Below are 16,411 nucleotides of genomic sequence, written 5' to 3'. Positions count from 1 at the left end.
GCTCCGGCAGCACCCGGCCCGGCTGCTGCGGGCGGGAGAAGGGGAGAAGCGGCCCCGGTGTCGGCCGGAGCTGCCCTCGTTCGCGGCCCGGAGCCGGGCACGACCCCGCAGTGCTTCTCTGAGAGGATCTCCTCCGAGATTAAAGCTAAATCCTAAGAGCAACCGAATGGCTGCGCCTGGCTTTCCCGGGACTGGGAGGAGAGGTGAGTAGAAAGCCCTCAGTGTGGAGATCTCTTTTGAGCAGTGGTGAAGTCGATGCGTTTCGCAGGGAAAAGAGGGGACGCTCGTGCAGTATTTTATACTCTGTCGTATAAATCGGGAACGTAATTCAGGATATTCATGGTAATGAATGCTCGGCTAATCCTTTGGGTGCGCGGAGACCTACAGAGCAGGAGGTTATGCAAATCTTTTCCTACTTTTACAGCTGTACATTTCGAACAGATTTTTAAGAGATCTGCTCAGCGGTGAATACTATTTGTTTTTTTGTGATTTTTTTTTTTCTTCTCTCCTTCCCCCACTCCCAACCCCCCACCCCTCCACAAGGATGCCCGAGTTCCAAACTCCCGAGGCATCCCTTCATGGCGACGCAGCCCATGCGGGAACCTCAGGGACGAGCTGTAAATATTTGCAGCTCCCAAACGGATTTTGCAGCCGTGCCCCCTGCTGTGCCCGAGTGCGCCTCGCTCCGAGAGGGTCGGTGGCACCGAGAGGGGCTCTGTTCCTGTGCCGCGGCCGTGCAACAGTAATCCGGTCCCGCTGAGGGCTCCGTGTGTTTGCTCAGAGCTCAGACTGGGGGAGAACTTCACCACTCTTCTTCTCAAAGAGAAGTTTTTTACACGACTTTGCTCCCATAGCAGAAGGCACGTCATTGTTTAGGATATCATTTTAGACTCTATTTTTTCATTTATATATTTTTAAAAATAATTCTGTTTTTCACAGGAGCTCCTTTAAGTCCCGATTCTTCGGAGCAGATAATTGTTAAGAGAGCAATCTAAAATCCAAGCTGTAAAAAAAAAAGCAAAGATTTTTAATATTTTTTTCCAGCGTTCTGTGCTGCTCCTTTCATTTGCTCAGTTTTGCTTTTATTTTTTTCTTCCCCAAACCACCCCAAACCAACGACCCCCCTTCTCTGCCCCCTCCCCGCTGTCTTGCCCCGCTGTGCGTGTGGGACAGGGACCAACTTTTTTAAATGATTTTAACTTGAGAGAAAGTGAAATTTCATCTGGCAAACGGAGGGCTTTCATGTTCCTCTTGTGTCCTTTTTTTTCTTCTCTCCCTTGAAAAGGGTCGAAGCCTTTTTCCTCTGCACTATCCCAGTGGATTAAGGCACGCCGAGAACGCGGTTATAAAGCGCTACAGTTTGACCATTAAAAGAGAATGTCAATGTAGCGCCCTTCAGTGAAAGTACGCAGCTCTAACAAAGATGCTTTTGGGAGCTCGGAGGGAAATGGGATCCGTGCAGCCAGGGCTGGGGGGCTTCTACATCAGTGGGTCATTTTTTAATTTACGTTTCACTTGTTATTTTTTTTTTAATTATTTTCAGCGTTGCGACATATTTCTTGTAAAACACAGTAGTTCGGGAAAATTAAATTGGACATTTTCAATTTCTCGTGCATCACTTTCACGGCAGAGGCTGTTCCCAGGACAAGTGTGAGTGGTGAGGCAGTGCGGTGCGTGCTGGGCTTCTTTATTATTATTTTCTTTTTCTTTCTTTCTTTCTTTCTTTTTTTTTTTTTTCTTTTCTTTCTTTTTTTTTTTTTTTCTTTCTTTTTCTTTTTCCTTTTTAGATCGGCCCCAAAGTCCAAAGAGAAATGAGGTGTCCGGTGTGGAAGTGCATCTCAGTCAACAGCCAGCTCCTTTGGCCGGGGCTGGAAATGGTTTTAACAGGCGGTAAAATTTCATCTTGTGGTGTCAAATTGGGGTCAGTTTGGGGTTAGCGCTCTCAGTGTCCGAGAAGGAGCTGTCCAGCTGTGTGGGGATTCATTAAGGGCAAAAGATCCGTTTCAAGAAAAACAATACAAAGACAATCAGAGAGCTAAAGATCCTCTTCAAATCGCGTTTTACAAGTGCACCAGAACAAATATGGACGCTGAAACCTATTCCCTTCAAACTCCCAAATCGGCTTCTTAGCCCTCGGAGGGAGGGAAAATCCGCTGCTGCCCGGCCGGGTCTGCTTCCAATCACCGCCCCGAGGTGCGCCGGGCCCCGCGCCTCCCTCGCCCGCTCCCCTCTCCCTTTCGGCACAGCGCTGCGGAGCGATGGCACCACAACAGGTAACATCCCGGAATGTGTCCCCCGGTATGTTTGAGCCACTGCTGTGTGTGTGCCCGTGGGCGTGCAGCGGGAGCTTCAGTGCGAATGGAAAGTTTTTTTCGAGGGGACAAACTGTGCTTGTATGAAACCCGCTCGTATCCTTTGCAAATGTCCCGCAGCCCTCTCAAGCAGCGTTGTGCTCTGATAGATAACGTGGAGTGGATGTGCTGTGCGGTTCCCAGCATCTGTGGGAAGCACCTATTGCTAATCTGGTTTATTAAATTCGCGTGGTTTAAATCCTCTTAGCGCCCCTACATCTGTTAGGACAATTGACGCCTTGCTGCAGGGACAAATAACCCCGTCCGTAATCTCGTTTGTAACTTTATTCAATGTTTGTTTGTTTGTACGTGGAGTTCGAGTATTTGGGGGCGATGCCATTGTATTCGGGAATACACCGCGTACATTTACAGATAGAGCCAGAATGGATGGGCTGAGGGCAGAGCAGAGCGGAATGAGTAATTCCGAATATTGGAAGTGGCATTTTGTCCCTAACCATCGTTCTAAGAAACGTGTCAGAGTTAATGAAGAAAGCAATCCACGTGTTAATGCGTCTCCGGGCTTACAGCATAACCAGGAGCCTGTGCAGAATCCACGGGATTTGTTCTTTCTGTTTCTCTCCCAAGACAACGCGTGGGGTGCAGATAGTAACTGCGGTTCTGGAGTCAGTATTATTACCCAGCTCAGACTCCCGCCTCCGAAATCGCCCTTTTCACACTCTCCCCGCCCGTGAGCTCGACTCTTACGGCCACTTCTGTCTCTCTCAGCCCATCACGGCCCCCCGACCACCCTCCTCGGGTTCCCGCGGCCGCCAGGCTCCCACGTCCCGTCTCGGCCGCCCCGGCGGAACGCGGCACGTCTGAGCTCCGCGGATCTCCAGATTCATGGAGCTCCTCACCCCGACCCCCCGCCTGCCCGCAGCGCTCTCCTCTTTGCAGAGATCTATTCTTTGGAGAAAACCTTTCCAGCCCAGAAAGTCAATGGTAGCCCATCGCGGTGAACTTTTCCTGACCTCGGCTGCGGTATGGCTGCGGTCTTTGGGAGCTGGATTAGGAGGAGGTTCATTGCTTACCTGTTAACTTCCCTTTCAACTCTTGCTTCTACCCCTCCCCCTCTTTTTACAAAACTCCAACGCAGCCTCCGCTCTCCGGGAGCGATGCGGCTCCTCACCCTCCCCGGAGCCCCCACGGTCCCCCCGGGCTGCCGAGACCTGCCCGGGCTCCGCGGGCCGCCCCCCCAAGCCGTGTCCCCGCGGCCGCGGCGCGGCGGTGCCATCGGCGGCCCTCTAGCGCTATCTGGCGGGGCTCCAGCGCGCTCCCGCCGCGCCGCGCAGCCCTCGCAGGGCCCGCAGCCCGGAGCCTGCGGCGCGGAGCCCGTAGCGAGGCCGAGGAGCCGAACTCTCTTGCGTGGCCGTGGGCGCTCGCCCGACGCGCCCCCGCCCGCAGCTCCGCACGGCGGCCGAGGTGAGAACGGGAGCCCTAGCTCCTCCCGCCCCGTGTCCGAGCGACTGAGCCCACGCGTGGGTACGTGGGAAGGACCAGCGTGAAGCGAGCGGCGAGATGTGTACGCCGTGGGCTGGCAGGGGTGTACAGGGTAGTCTGTAAGCAGCGCTGAGCGTATTTCCAGCGTAAAACAGAGGGTCAAAAATACCTGTCTGGGCTGCCCAGTAAGGCTGCTTCTGCCAGGGTAGTTCAAAATCTAGTTTGCATTTCTTCGAAGGAGCCCAAAACATTAAAAATAATAATAGTAATAATAATAATTCCCTCTTTGCACTGTGATATTGTAACAGAAAGGACAGCGAGGGCAGGCTCGTCAGTGTAGTGCAACTGAGCATCTGAGAAGCTCCCAACTCCACTAGGCTCTGCTCTCGCTCACTCAGAACACACGCTGTTGTTCCCCAGTTGCCCTTGGCACTTCAGAAGAGGACCGCTCGCTTTTGACGCCGGAGCTCTCCGTCCGGAGAGAACAATGTGCTCCCACCGCCCCTGGAGCGCTGCGGCTGCCCCCGAACACGCGGTGGCTCCGGCGCGGAGCGCCCCGCTCTAAGGAGCCGCTCGGGCCATTGTCTGAAGTGGGTTTCAGCCCACGGAGAAAAAATCTCAACAGCCCGGTTTGGTGCTGCACGGGGAATGAGCTGACAAAATATTATAACGTTTTTCCTCGAAGTGCGTGCTGAGAGCCTGCGGTGTGCTCCTGAAAGAGGGGTGGTGGTGGTTTCCTTTCTCTCTCTCTCTCTCTCTTTTTTTTTCTTCCTTGAATCGCCTTTGTACGCCTTTCTTTTGATCCCACAAAGAGAATGCAATATGCATATATGTGTTTGCTCTCCATACAAACAACGCGAGGGACTGTACGACGGGATATATGGCCGGTTGGTCCTCATAATGCTTAGTTTTGCTGTAATTAATTGAAAACAGTTATTAGGTCGTCATTGGCAATAGCGTAAATAATTGCAGCAGATTTTTACTTAAAATTGACCGGTCACGGAGTGATAGATCGATTCGAGGTATAAAAATGATGTATCAAAACATCAATGTCGATTATTTGAAATATTGTAGTCGAATCTTTTTATTGCTTCATCGGTTAAGTGTCTGAAAGTGCTGTGTTCCAACATATATTTATGTTGTCAATACTGTCAAAACTGTCAGTTTTATTACACCGGATTTGTAATACATTTCGGATTTGCTCATTTACATAAAATGGCCACCCCGGGTACCCCCCCTTCTCCCCTCTCTGGAAATCTCTGTCAATGCTGAAAGGATCCGGGACTCACAGCTGAGGCAAAAGAAGTAGAAGTATGGCTCCATTAAGCCCAATTCGAACGTCCCTCTGGAAAGCTCGGGCTATTTCTAAGTTGCCATCAGAGGGAATCCTCCCACCCCTTTATATCCCCAGTAAGATTTAAACACTTTTCTTCTCTCACACCTCGCTTAAACCCTTTAGGAGCGCCGAGAACCTGCACGGAGAGAACGGCGAGCCGGAGCCCACCTGGGAGCCCGGAGCCCTCCGAGCAGGGCGGCCCCGACCCACTCGTTGTAGGGCCGGGTGCTGGCAGCAGCGGGGAACAAAGGGAGCGATGGCCGTAGGGGATCCTTCCTTAGCGGGTCGGAGCCCGAAGGAACGCAGAGTGGGAGCAGCAGGGGCATTCTGTTCCCCCTGTCCCGCAGCCCCCAAGCAGCAGGGTCTGAACTGGTGGTTCTCTTTAGCCGTGAGCCCTCAGTTGGTGTCAGCCCGGTGCCAGGCACCCCTAGCTCATGTTCCCCCCGCGCCCAGCAGGGAAGTGGCCAAACTCAGCAATAAATCAATCCACTGCCACATCGCTCCCTTCGATCGAGCAAACACTGCGATCAGTCCGGTCACTTCTCCTCCCACCCCACCCGCTCTGAGACTGACGCTGCTTCACGGGCTGGGGAGACGGACCCGAGGTGTGGGGTTGGGGGGAGGGGGTGGTTTGTCTTTTTTGTCTGTTTCCTATCTTTTTTTTTTTTTTTTTTTTTTTCCCTCCTCTCCTTTCCCAGGGAGATGTACGGTTAAAGAGCCGCTGGAGCGAGCCCCGAGTTCCCGGGGGAGAAGGAAGGTTGGCCTGTGGAGAGGCAGCCAGCAGGTATTTCGGTGACCGTCCCTTTGAACACGTTCAGTTTCTGCCTTTTCCATCCGGAACGTCTTCCTCAGACCAACTGTGATTTCTGCCGTAATTCTTGTGTGTGTTTACGATCGCTTCGGAGGTAAATTGAGAAGTGAGCTGCGCAAAAGGAGGAAATCGCCCCTGGGGTGCTTTGTTTACTTTGGTTTGTAAAATCCTGCTAGGAGATGGTTGCCGCAGTGTGTGGCAAGTGCTTCTTCGAGAAATCCATCAGCCCTTCTACGGTGACTCCGAGGGAAGGGTGCTGCCAGCACTTTCGCGCATTCCCAGGTGTTGCGAGGAGGAGAGAAGCGAGGGGCCGGAGCGCTTCATGGGGGGTGGAAGGGGCGGGGGGGTGAAGGGGCACCTGGGGAGGGGAACCCGCCCAGTGCGTGTGGGACCGCGTGCCGGTCAGGGCTGGGGAACGCGCCCCTTCTGCCATAATTAGTCGGAACAATAAACATAATTGGAATAAAATCGGTTGGAAATTCTTGCGTTTTTAATTACGTTTCATTTTGCGGTAAGCCGTAGAATTATGAATGCCTCTCAATTAAACACTATCCACTTGTAAAGCATTTAACAACAATTATTCCTTAATCAGTTGGAATGTTAGCCACAAACGATGCTGTTAAACATCAAAGGGACGCCTCAGACGTTACCTTTTAGTCATAAGTAAGAGGATTAATTTCTATAATTAGAGGGGATAAATATGTGCATAAATACATCTAATTTTTTGACACATTCCCATCCCGGCTGGGAGAGGCGCGGCTCTTCAGCAGAGCCTGCACCGCCCGCACTCCCGGCCTGGGGGAGGCGGCCCCAGCAGCGGCGCGGTGCCAACAGCCTCCGGGGGGCTCCGCGGCCGTCAGCACTGCACGGGGCACGGGCCCGCCGTGCCCGCGGGACCCCGCGGTAACGCGCAGCCTTCCTCGGGTTGTATTGACGTGGGGCGTATATATATTTTAGCGGCACCTGCGGTCTACCTGGTGTTTGAGGTCCCCCGGGGACAATTCGCTGCCTCCAAACGAAGCCCGAGATTTGAGTGGAAATACCGCAAATAAAATTAGCGTGACCTTGATTATACCCTGTATGAATATCTCATTTACGTAATGACTTTATGTCACGTACGCGGAGGGTCAATTTCCTTTTAACCTTTTCCATTGCTGCAGTAAGCATTCTTTTATAATCAATGGCTGTTTGAATAATCAATTCACATTTTATGATCCCTGACAAACTCAATATATGTGTGCCTTGTTTCAGCAAAGCAGCCGGTCCTACTCCGCGGCGTTTTCACGTCCGAAGAGTTTGCAGCGGGGTTTCCCTGCTCCCTGGGGAGGCTCAGAGGGATGCAGCGGGCAGCGGAATGCCGCGTCTCGGTGGGAGGCTTATCACAAGGGGACACGCTCAGGGAGCCGCGGTGACATCCAGCAGCCCCTTAAATTTCACGTGTTTTCACAGTTGCTCAACCTAAAATACGTGGTGTCCTTCTTCCCCCCGCCTTCCTAGGAATGTGCGTAATAAAACCTAACCGCCTGGGACTTTCCTCCTTTCTGCATCTGCCGGACACGAAGCCGTGAGGGGACGAGGTCCCCTTGGCTCTGAAGCCGAGCTGCAACGGGACGCCCGGCGGCGGCCCGGCCACGTCTGCACGTGGGGAACCTCGAATGAGCCTTTGCACTACGTTAACTGTCCCGCTGCTGTCCGGGGCTTCCTCGCCAGCAGCTGCCGCCTTCGCCTCCTGCAGCCATCTCCGAAGCGGAGGTCGGGAAGCTCACCCCAGGAGTGCAGCCCTGGAAGACGAAGTGTGCATGCTGGGGGAGGGGGCTGGGGTAGGCTGAACTTCACTATATATATATATATATATATATATATATATATATATATATATTCTATAAGTAGCTCAATTTGCTGTGATCTATGGTGTGAGTCAGGAACTGAGACTTATTGCAACCTTTTTCCCTCTATTGGATAATTAATGCTGATTCATAGCTGTTTCTACCTACAAATGTATGTTTCGTTTTTCTCTGCAGGGTCCATGGTTCTTTGGTATGTTGTTATTCCCTGAAAGGTAATTGCACTTGATATTCTCTCGGGGAAGGCTCATTAGCCAGGGGCAGGGTGGTGTTGCCAATCTCAGGCTCTTTCGACAATTCAATGAAAACATTTGCCCCAGAGGTTTAGAACAGTGCTCCCAGCTCATGAAACAGCCTTTGGATACAGCATTTCCCTTAAGAAACCTTAAGTCTAAAAACCAGTATACATGTACACACACACACACACACACACACATATATATATATATATATATATTCCCAGCAAAGCAGGAAACATCTAATTCTTAGGGAATTCAGTTTAACCCCTCCCTGTAAATGACCAAAGCTATGAGAGAAGATCAGATGTGCTATACTGGGCTCGACATCACCCTCCCTGTGTATCATCTATCAGAAGATATCCAGCACACAATCCTGCTCTAGACAGCAGAAAACACAACACACCTTCAGCTCCTCTGCGTGCACTTCTTGACACTTTCTTCACATTCACGGAATGCATGTCAAAAACACTTTTCAGCTGCCCACCATTGCAGACCTACACTTGACTCCTTTCTCACACATGCCTGCTGTCATCTCTTTGGCTCCTTTCATCTCTCCTGTGAAATTAATTACCTCACTAATGCAAGGCAATGAAACACAGGTATAAGGTAAGCGAGGAAACATACATTAGTTAATACATATTATTTTATGAAGGTGAACCCTCTGGGATTGTTCTGATTTTACTTTTTCCTCTGTTGTTCATCATTTTGAGAAGCTTATTCTTCCACTTGAATCTCTGCAGGTTGAGATGTCGCAGCAACACTGAGGGAATGGAGGATCCAGTTCTCACAGGACAGAATGGACCCATTGGTTCTGTGAAGGAGAAGCTGAGGGGCAGTGTGCAGGCTTAGCAATTTATTGAACATGACCAGGTTTTTCACATCAGAATAAAATAATCTGGGTGTCTGCAGTTGCAGTGAATTAGGTGGGATATTATCCCTGCTTTGGCATTAAAGGGCAGAAACTCTCTTAATTCAAAACAACAAATCCTATAACTGAAATGTATGCCTAATTACCTCACTGTGTTTACATACTTCCACTCACCACATTTTTCTCCATCGAAGTTAGCCAATAAAGTCAAAGAGTAAAACTCATCTGGGCTGTATCACTACTGACTTTAATGCTGATAACTTAGGGAGGAAATTGTGCTGTGGTGTGTGACTACACAACTAACGTCCAAAGGTCCTATGTCCAAACAAAGACATTGAGGCATTACTGACTGTAAACCTCACTCATCAGAAGGGCTGCCAATCAGCCCACAGGTCTCAAGTACAGAGGAAACATAAGTTCAGAGAAAATCACCTCAAGGCAGTGAATCTCTGCAGACAATGTTTTCAAAACTGATAGCTTTCAGTATCCTCAGGCCCAAGTTCTGTTGTCTGAAAACCACCTGAATGGAGGATGCAGGGCTCTGCAGGCTGAGTTTGAAAGATGCCAGCTGTCCCTTCGCAATGTGCTCAGCCTTCCTGCTCCTCCTGATGGCATGTGGGGACAAGCACCAGCCTTGAAGTAAGCCCTCAGCTCAGGAAGCATCAGTTCTTGAACTCATATTTCAGGGATTTTCAGCCAGGGTATTTGTTTGACACATTTCGATATTTCTCATGTTATAGAAGTACATTCTTCTTCAAGGTGTTTTTCAAAATCAGCAGGTTTTTCAGGGATGAAACATGATCATAAACAAATGTATTCAAATTTTAAAGCACGTGCTAATTATCAGATTAGTCTTATAGTACTTCATATACATTTATAGATAATCACTAATAGTGCCATTGATCTGCAAATATAGCTCTAGCAGAAGCATTCCTTTGATGTAGATAAATGTAAACAACATTGAAAAAAATAGCTTACAAGTGGTTGTCCTGTTCTCTTACCTTAAGGCTATATTATGATCACAATCAGACATATCTAGGCATGTGTCACACCGGATAATGCTATTTCTTGGGCGTTTGAGGGCATATGACTTTACCTTGGACTTCACAAAAGCTGAGACATGCCATTTAAAAGCACAAATCTGGCATTACTGAAAACCCTCACATACTATACTCACGTATATCATCGTTAACCTACATATGAGATTTTATAAAAAATTGCTTCACATTTAATACTGAAGTCATTTTACTTCTATTATTCATGCAAGGAGCTAAAAATAAACATCTGGAATATTTTTCTCTTTTATAGAACAGCTGATAAAAGCCTTCATTTGAAGTGAACACTTGGATGAAGGCAGCCTTATTTTCTGGGCTCAGACCTCTTGTACTCAGTTGGGAACCCCACATCAGATCTGGGGAGTACATTGAATCTTCAGAGGAAAAGGGCTCTATATCTCAAAATATTCATCAGGAATAGCTTAGGCAAACAGTTTCCAGCCCCAAACTCACCATGATATGTTCATTTGGGCTTTTTGTTTTGTTATTCTTGATGTGTTGCTGGTCACCTATCACATTTGTTCTATTTCCAAATAGGTTGAATGAAATTATTTTAAAAAGAGACTAAACAAATAATAAAAGTGCACAACACATATGCCTGTCTGTGTATATATGCTTTTGTTCTGTGCAGTTATTCATAGAAAGCCTGATTCTGCCTCCATGCCATTAGATAAAGCAGGATTTAATCCATAAAGAAAATAGATTTACCTAACACTTGTTAAGGAAGAATCCTCCTTGCTTTAATTTTCAGTTGTATGGCCACAAATACGATCAGAACAAGACCCGTACAAAATCCCATGAGCTGCTTTGTGAATAGTGTTGCAATAGCAGCCCAGGAACACAACCAGTATTGTTGCTATAGGTTAATTTCAGCTTTTAAACATTATTGGAAATAATCAATAGCCTTTCTTCCTCTCCCTCAGCCAAACCTTGGGTTGCTTTCTCTGACAAATAACTCTGGGCACTGAAGTAAGAGCGTACTGTTTGATTTAAAAGATTTTTTTTTTTTTTTCTGTTGTTACCAGATTTCATTCATTGAAGAAGGTCCAGTCTGAACCCACTACATTCATGGTAACATGGTAACATGGTAACAGCTAGCAAGATTCTTAGTAGTTGAGAGAGGCATTGGTTTAATTATATAGTCCCCTACAAATGGGAATAAACCAATATTAAGATCTAGGCCTGATTTCCTTGAGCGTCTAGCAGTTCAACAGACATTCTTTTTAGGTAAACAAGTACACAAAGAGCCAGATCCAGTGCCTATTGTGTTGTGAGAAGCACTGAAACAGTCTTCTAGATCTATGTCCAGTCCCCCGAGCCCCAGGAAAGGATACATTATTAGTATTCTTAAGTTGTGGGGTTATTCTACTGGATTTACCATAGCCAACAAAAGTGTTTTTTTTTTTTTTAATTATTTATTTATTTATTTATTTATTTTTATTTCTCTGATAATAAAGTACTGTGCTATGAATGAATATTAAGAAGTCAGTGGAAAGAATACTTACTTTTTACTCAGATCTGAAGATCTGAACTGTGCTAGAGAGCTTGAAATGTTGAGAGTTCAGTCTGGATATTTCTTTTTGAATAAAATACTAAATAAAATTTTTGCTATTCCAGTGGAACATGCTAAATAACCTTAACATAAGATTAGGGGCAGAGAGAGAACGGCCAAAATGAGTTCATGGACCTCATTTTCTCTCCACTTAAGAAGGAAAAACTCCATTGAAGTTAACAGAATTAGAGTGATATAAAACAGTACTAAGGTGAGAATTGGTCCACTTGTGTTTAAATAGATGCTGTTACTTTAAAAACAGAGTTTACTTCACTAAACAATCTGCAAATAAACACAAAACAAAGGGCAAATGAGACATATTACAAGTAAGCATGCATGCAAAAAAGGTAAGTGCAAATTAGATTTGAATATTCATGAGTCACAAATCATTGACAGTTTGAAATAATGCAAAACAGCTTTATAAATGAGGTTAAGGCAAGGGACATCAAAGAAAGGCATTGCTAAATCAATAGCAATTTGATTGTGCATATACTAGTAAATTGTGGCTACAGTTTTTGAGACATGGGAGAAAAATACTGCACATGCAGTGAAGAAGGGACACATAAATATTCTCTCTGAATGTGTTATATTTTTGCAATTCAGCATGTACTTGGAGATCTGCCATGTATAAAGTGACCAGACATCATTTAAAATCTTTTTTTTCCCCAAGAGAGTTACAGTTTCCTTTGACTATATCCAATCCCCTGGGTTATGTTGCTTAGCATGACAAAAAATTCAGTTGTCTACAATACCTATAGAAGAATCCCATAAAAAAAAATAAATACTTATCTCATTTAGGTAGAAGGATCATCAGCTAATCAGAGTGCTTTCAGACAATCATAGCTGGTGGACGTTATCTACTTGTTTCGGAGGACTTTGTTCTCAGAAGTTCTCAGAGGAGCTGCAAGACTCAGAGTGAGCTGCAGGAGCACAGAAATTTAAAAGGTTGGCCAGCACCATTTAAATCAGAATCTTTTCTTTTCCTTGGCTGTAAGAATCAATAAAGTGTTGGTTCTCCTGTCTTTTTTGTGAGTTCTGTGGATATTTGAAATGGACTGGTTTAAAAAGTCGATGAGAATAAAAAGTCACAGCTGCTGGAAATAATGTAGTCGTTTAAAATTCCAGTGTATTACTTTTCCCTGTAACTCTATCTTTTGGTTTTTAAACATGCATTCTAAAATACTAAAAAATTCCCTTTCCTCAGTGTCCTTTACATTCAGTGTGATGTTCTTACTCTCTGGTATGAGAGATAAAGCTTCACTGGGTCAAGTGAACCTAAATATATATATTTAGAGATACTGATAGCGAAACCGAGCAGGGATGTGAAATTGGAAATGGTATAGTGTACTCTGGTTCTTTAAGAAGAAGAAGCACATGACTTCTTGCAGTGCTCTGTTTAAAAGCATCCACTCACATGAATGAAGCTGGCAATTAACTCGTGTCAAAACATTGTAGAAGGAGAAACCCAGATGTCGAATAACTTAGGAAAGGGATAACCTCATGTCCTCCACAATCCCCAAGATGAGCCTGTCAGAAGCTGATGTGTCTCTCATGCCATCACGATATCAAAAGATACCTGTTTGTGCCATGTTAAATTCAGAGTGGATTTCAGAAAAGATTCTTTAAATCTGAGTATTCCTCAGCATGAATAAACAATAGATAAGTTAAAAAGAGCCACTTAGGAATGTAAAAGGCCAGCTTACCATTTCAGGGATGTTCCTTCCGACCCTCAGAGCTAGAGGAGAGATAAATGAATCTCCCTCTATAAGGAGTAGAAGGGAAAGTTATCTGGTGTAGCAGAGCACTTGAAATCAACAGTTTCAGATTTTCTCCTGGCTCCTCCACTGACTGTCCAGGATTATCAGAGATGAATTATATGCTTCCACATCCATAAAATGAAGCTTACAGTACACAGTTTTGTGGTTCTCTGGAATGGAATTCATAAGAGAATATGAGTTCCTCTGATGAATATGTACCAAAAATATGCCCATTATATTAACCTATGAGCCCTGCCCAAGAGCATCTCTAGGTTCAAATCTCCATCTCTACATTACTTAATCCTGTAGCTTTTGTTTGTATATAACCTCTTGTGCCTTCAGTAACGCACAGCATCTTCATGACTTTAAAAGAGAACATTAGTGTTGTTTTTTTTTTTTTAACATTAAAAAATACTGCCAAAACTGTAACCATGAATTTATTACAAAAGAAAACCAATACAAAATTTCTTATATGATTTTTAGATGTATATTGCACCCATCACCATGAAATCTGACTGTGGTTTAAAATAAATATCTTTCACCTTCTGGATGTGCTCAGCTTGGAGTAGGTCTTGCATTGCTTATGAAAATAAGCTGATGTTGTTACAGGCCATCCTTCAGCTCAACAGAATACCAAGAGGCTGTGACAGGTCAGTATTGCAAAGGTTTGGGTTATTTCTCTTTCTTGGCAAATAATCCTTTCTTGAAGAAACCAGAAGAAAATGATCAAAAATTAATGCAACCAAAGATCATGTGTCCATACAGTCCCCAGAAATTCAATGAATTTTGTCAGATTTTTTTTTTTTTTAATTTCATTCCTAGATTTCTTTTTCTTCTCTGTCCTCTGTGGAATTTTCTATATATTTCCAACAAACTGCCTCTACTAATCATTTGTAAGCCCTTGTAAGTCTGCTGATACTGACTTCTGGCCTGTGGTTGAGGATATAAACTTGTACAAACCTAATATATGTGACCTGAAGCTGGCAGTGCAGAGCAGCTCATATTAGAACACCTGAACCCCACTTCTTTGTTATGAATCACCAAGTCAAATAGAGACCTGGTTCCCTGTACATTTCCCTGTACATCTCAATTTACACCAAGTATACTTCTTCAAGAATGAAAGAGGGCAAGCTCTCTTTTTCATGAGAGAGGTCCTAATCCTGTATTATTTTTCTACAATGTCACCTTTGCCTGTCTCTTTCCTATCTCCTGCTGTATCAGGCAAAAGGGTGAGCAAATAGCTCTCTCCAGTAACAGATTTGTGGCTGTTGGCTTTTGAGTTTCCCACACAGTATTACTCCTTCAGCTGCATTCTGGAGATATATATATATATTCCTATTTTATTTCTAGTCCATTTCTCCTTTTAATCACAGTGTACACAAAATTTTCTTGGGGATGAGAGACAGAGTAGCAGGATTTTGTCTATATCTCTGTGGTTCCTGCTAACTTGGTAGATGCTTCTTCAAGATTGTTTTATTTTTGTTTACTTGCCTTGGGGAAGGATAGGGGCATGATAAGACAGTATAGCTATTATTTTTTATTTTTTATTTTTTTTAAATTTTGTTAAACCCTTCTTTATAAACTAATCTGCAGTGACTCTGTGAAACTCTTTCTCTCAGCAGTCAGGATGGGATTTTTCTAGGAAGAATAAAAGGAGAAGACCAAAGTCCCAAACTGGGTCTCCTCGTTATCTTGTCCAGACAATAGTGAGTGGAGTGGAAAGGAATACAGCAGTCCTAATTTGTATCTAGTGAAAAGAACAGCTGCTAAGCTGAGCAGAGAAGGAGGAATAGTTCCAAAGAGCAGACATCAAACTCTTTGATCAGCTAGCAAGTAAACCAGCAGCATCTATATCCTAAATTGCAAAGGCTTAGCTGACATGTCAGGTGGAGACAAGTGAAACTATGTGAGCTATAAAAGACAAACCTTTACAGATAATTCACCATCAGTAGTGACCTTGAGATCATGGAGGCACAATGCATCCCTGAGGCACTGTAGGCCCAAAGATGAGATTTTTGCATGTATAGGTCCACAGTCATTCTGCTGGAGACAGTATTAGTATATGATCATTTTAGTGAAAGAAAGAGAAAATAATGAATAGAAATTACATACAAAGTTCCTAGAAGATCACTTTCTTTTTTAATTGCCTACAACACAACACAGTTTCCTTTAAATACACGTTATTCTCAACAAGTTTTCCCTTGCTTATATAAGAAAACACTTCTGCTGTTGGGTTGTATGTGTCCTATAATCTTTCTCTACTAAATTTCATCCCAAATGTTATTGACTCTGAAATTAAAAAAATAAAATAAAATAAAATTGCATATTAATTTTTTTCTTTAAAGTAATTCTGGTAATTGCCAAATTCTAATTGCCAGTACAATATTTCATCATGTACGATCCGGACTTCACATGTGGCAACAAGGAAATTTATCTCCTTTTATTTCAAATTCCAGGAGATGGAGGAAAAATCTTCACTAATCAATTGGAAACAAAATGAATTTCCTTTTGTTATTTTAACGGAATCTTTTAAAATAAACCAAATGCCAAACTTACTACATACATAGGGCACCAAAATGGCATTTCAATTTGGCTTGCGTATTTCAAGGAAAGAAATGCATTTCTATATACACTGACTTCTTTACATGAATTATTATGTACTGCAAGTGACATCTACTGGAGAAAGCAGAGCTGAATGCCTACTCTACAAACTTTTTTTTTTTTTTTTTGCTATTAAAGCAACCTTCCTTTCAGGAAATACAGCTGTTATTTAATAGAAACCTTGTAATTGTGCCTATCCAAACTCAGTTACATAAGTGCTTTCAGAATGCTTAAACTGTAAGACTGTCCTTTTCATACTATCCTAAATAAGACTTCTTTTTCTTTACAGATAAGATGTTAATACCACACATTTACTGGGTTTACAGTAAAAGACTTTAAGAAAGTAACAGCTATTTGATCCCAGTGTGTAGTCTTTATTGGTGCTATAAAATTACTCAGGATGTGTTACTAAAGTATTCACCAAGAGAAATGTGGCTAAAAGTTCAAGTTTCAAGACTGTATGTTCACAGATGTTATACTTAAATAGAAATTTACTTGAAAACATAATGTAGAGCAATACCATTGTCAGTAATACTGACAACACTACCTGGAAAGTC

The 16,411-nt window shown here is 44.4% G+C and overlaps 1 protein-coding gene and 2 long non-coding RNA genes across 3 annotated transcripts; all 3 read left to right on the top strand.

The window, feature by feature from the left end:
- Nucleotides 1–226: 226 nt before the first annotated feature.
- On the top strand, nucleotides 227–2,016 carry LOC146760740 (uncharacterized). Its single transcript, XR_014947180.1, has 2 exons — nucleotides 227–342; nucleotides 1,788–2,016. It is a non-coding gene; the product is annotated as an uncharacterized LOC146760740 (long non-coding RNA).
- A 114-nt stretch (nucleotides 2,017–2,130) lies between these two features.
- LOC146760739 (uncharacterized) lies at nucleotides 2,131–6,406 on the top strand. Its single transcript, XM_085550399.1, has 3 exons — nucleotides 2,131–2,273; nucleotides 5,251–5,734; nucleotides 5,826–6,406. The coding sequence occupies exons 2-3, from the start codon at nucleotides 5,384–5,386 to the stop codon at nucleotides 5,988–5,990; spliced, it is 516 nt and encodes a 171-aa protein (XP_085406525.1). The 5' UTR covers nucleotides 2,131–2,273; nucleotides 5,251–5,383; the 3' UTR covers nucleotides 5,991–6,406.
- A 1,168-nt stretch (nucleotides 6,407–7,574) lies between these two features.
- LOC146760738 (uncharacterized) lies at nucleotides 7,575–10,537 on the top strand. The gene is made up of 4 exons (XR_014947184.1): nucleotides 7,575–7,690; nucleotides 7,960–7,997; nucleotides 8,762–8,944; nucleotides 10,198–10,537. It is a non-coding gene; the product is annotated as an uncharacterized LOC146760738 (long non-coding RNA).
- The last annotated feature ends 5,874 nt before the right edge of the window (nucleotides 10,538–16,411 follow it).

This window comes from Coturnix japonica, chromosome 5, assembly GCF_054131305.1.
Source record: "Coturnix japonica strain WE chromosome 5, WE-NBRP24, whole genome shotgun sequence".
In the NCBI taxonomy this organism is placed as follows: domain Eukaryota; kingdom Metazoa; phylum Chordata; class Aves; order Galliformes; family Phasianidae; genus Coturnix; species Coturnix japonica.
Note: the sequence above shows the minus strand (reverse complement) of the source record. Positions and strands in the feature narration are given on the sequence as shown.

Excerpts from the sequence above, each read along its gene's own strand:
- LOC146760739 (XM_085550399.1), top strand. The coding sequence starts at position 5,384 with ATGGCCGTAGGGGATCCTTCCTTAGCGGGTCGGAGCCCGAAGGAACGC. Across the intron at positions 5,735-5,825 it reads TGGGGAGACGGACCCGAGGT|GGAGATGTACGGTTAAAGAG; the intron begins GTGGGGTTGGGG and ends CTCCTTTCCCAG.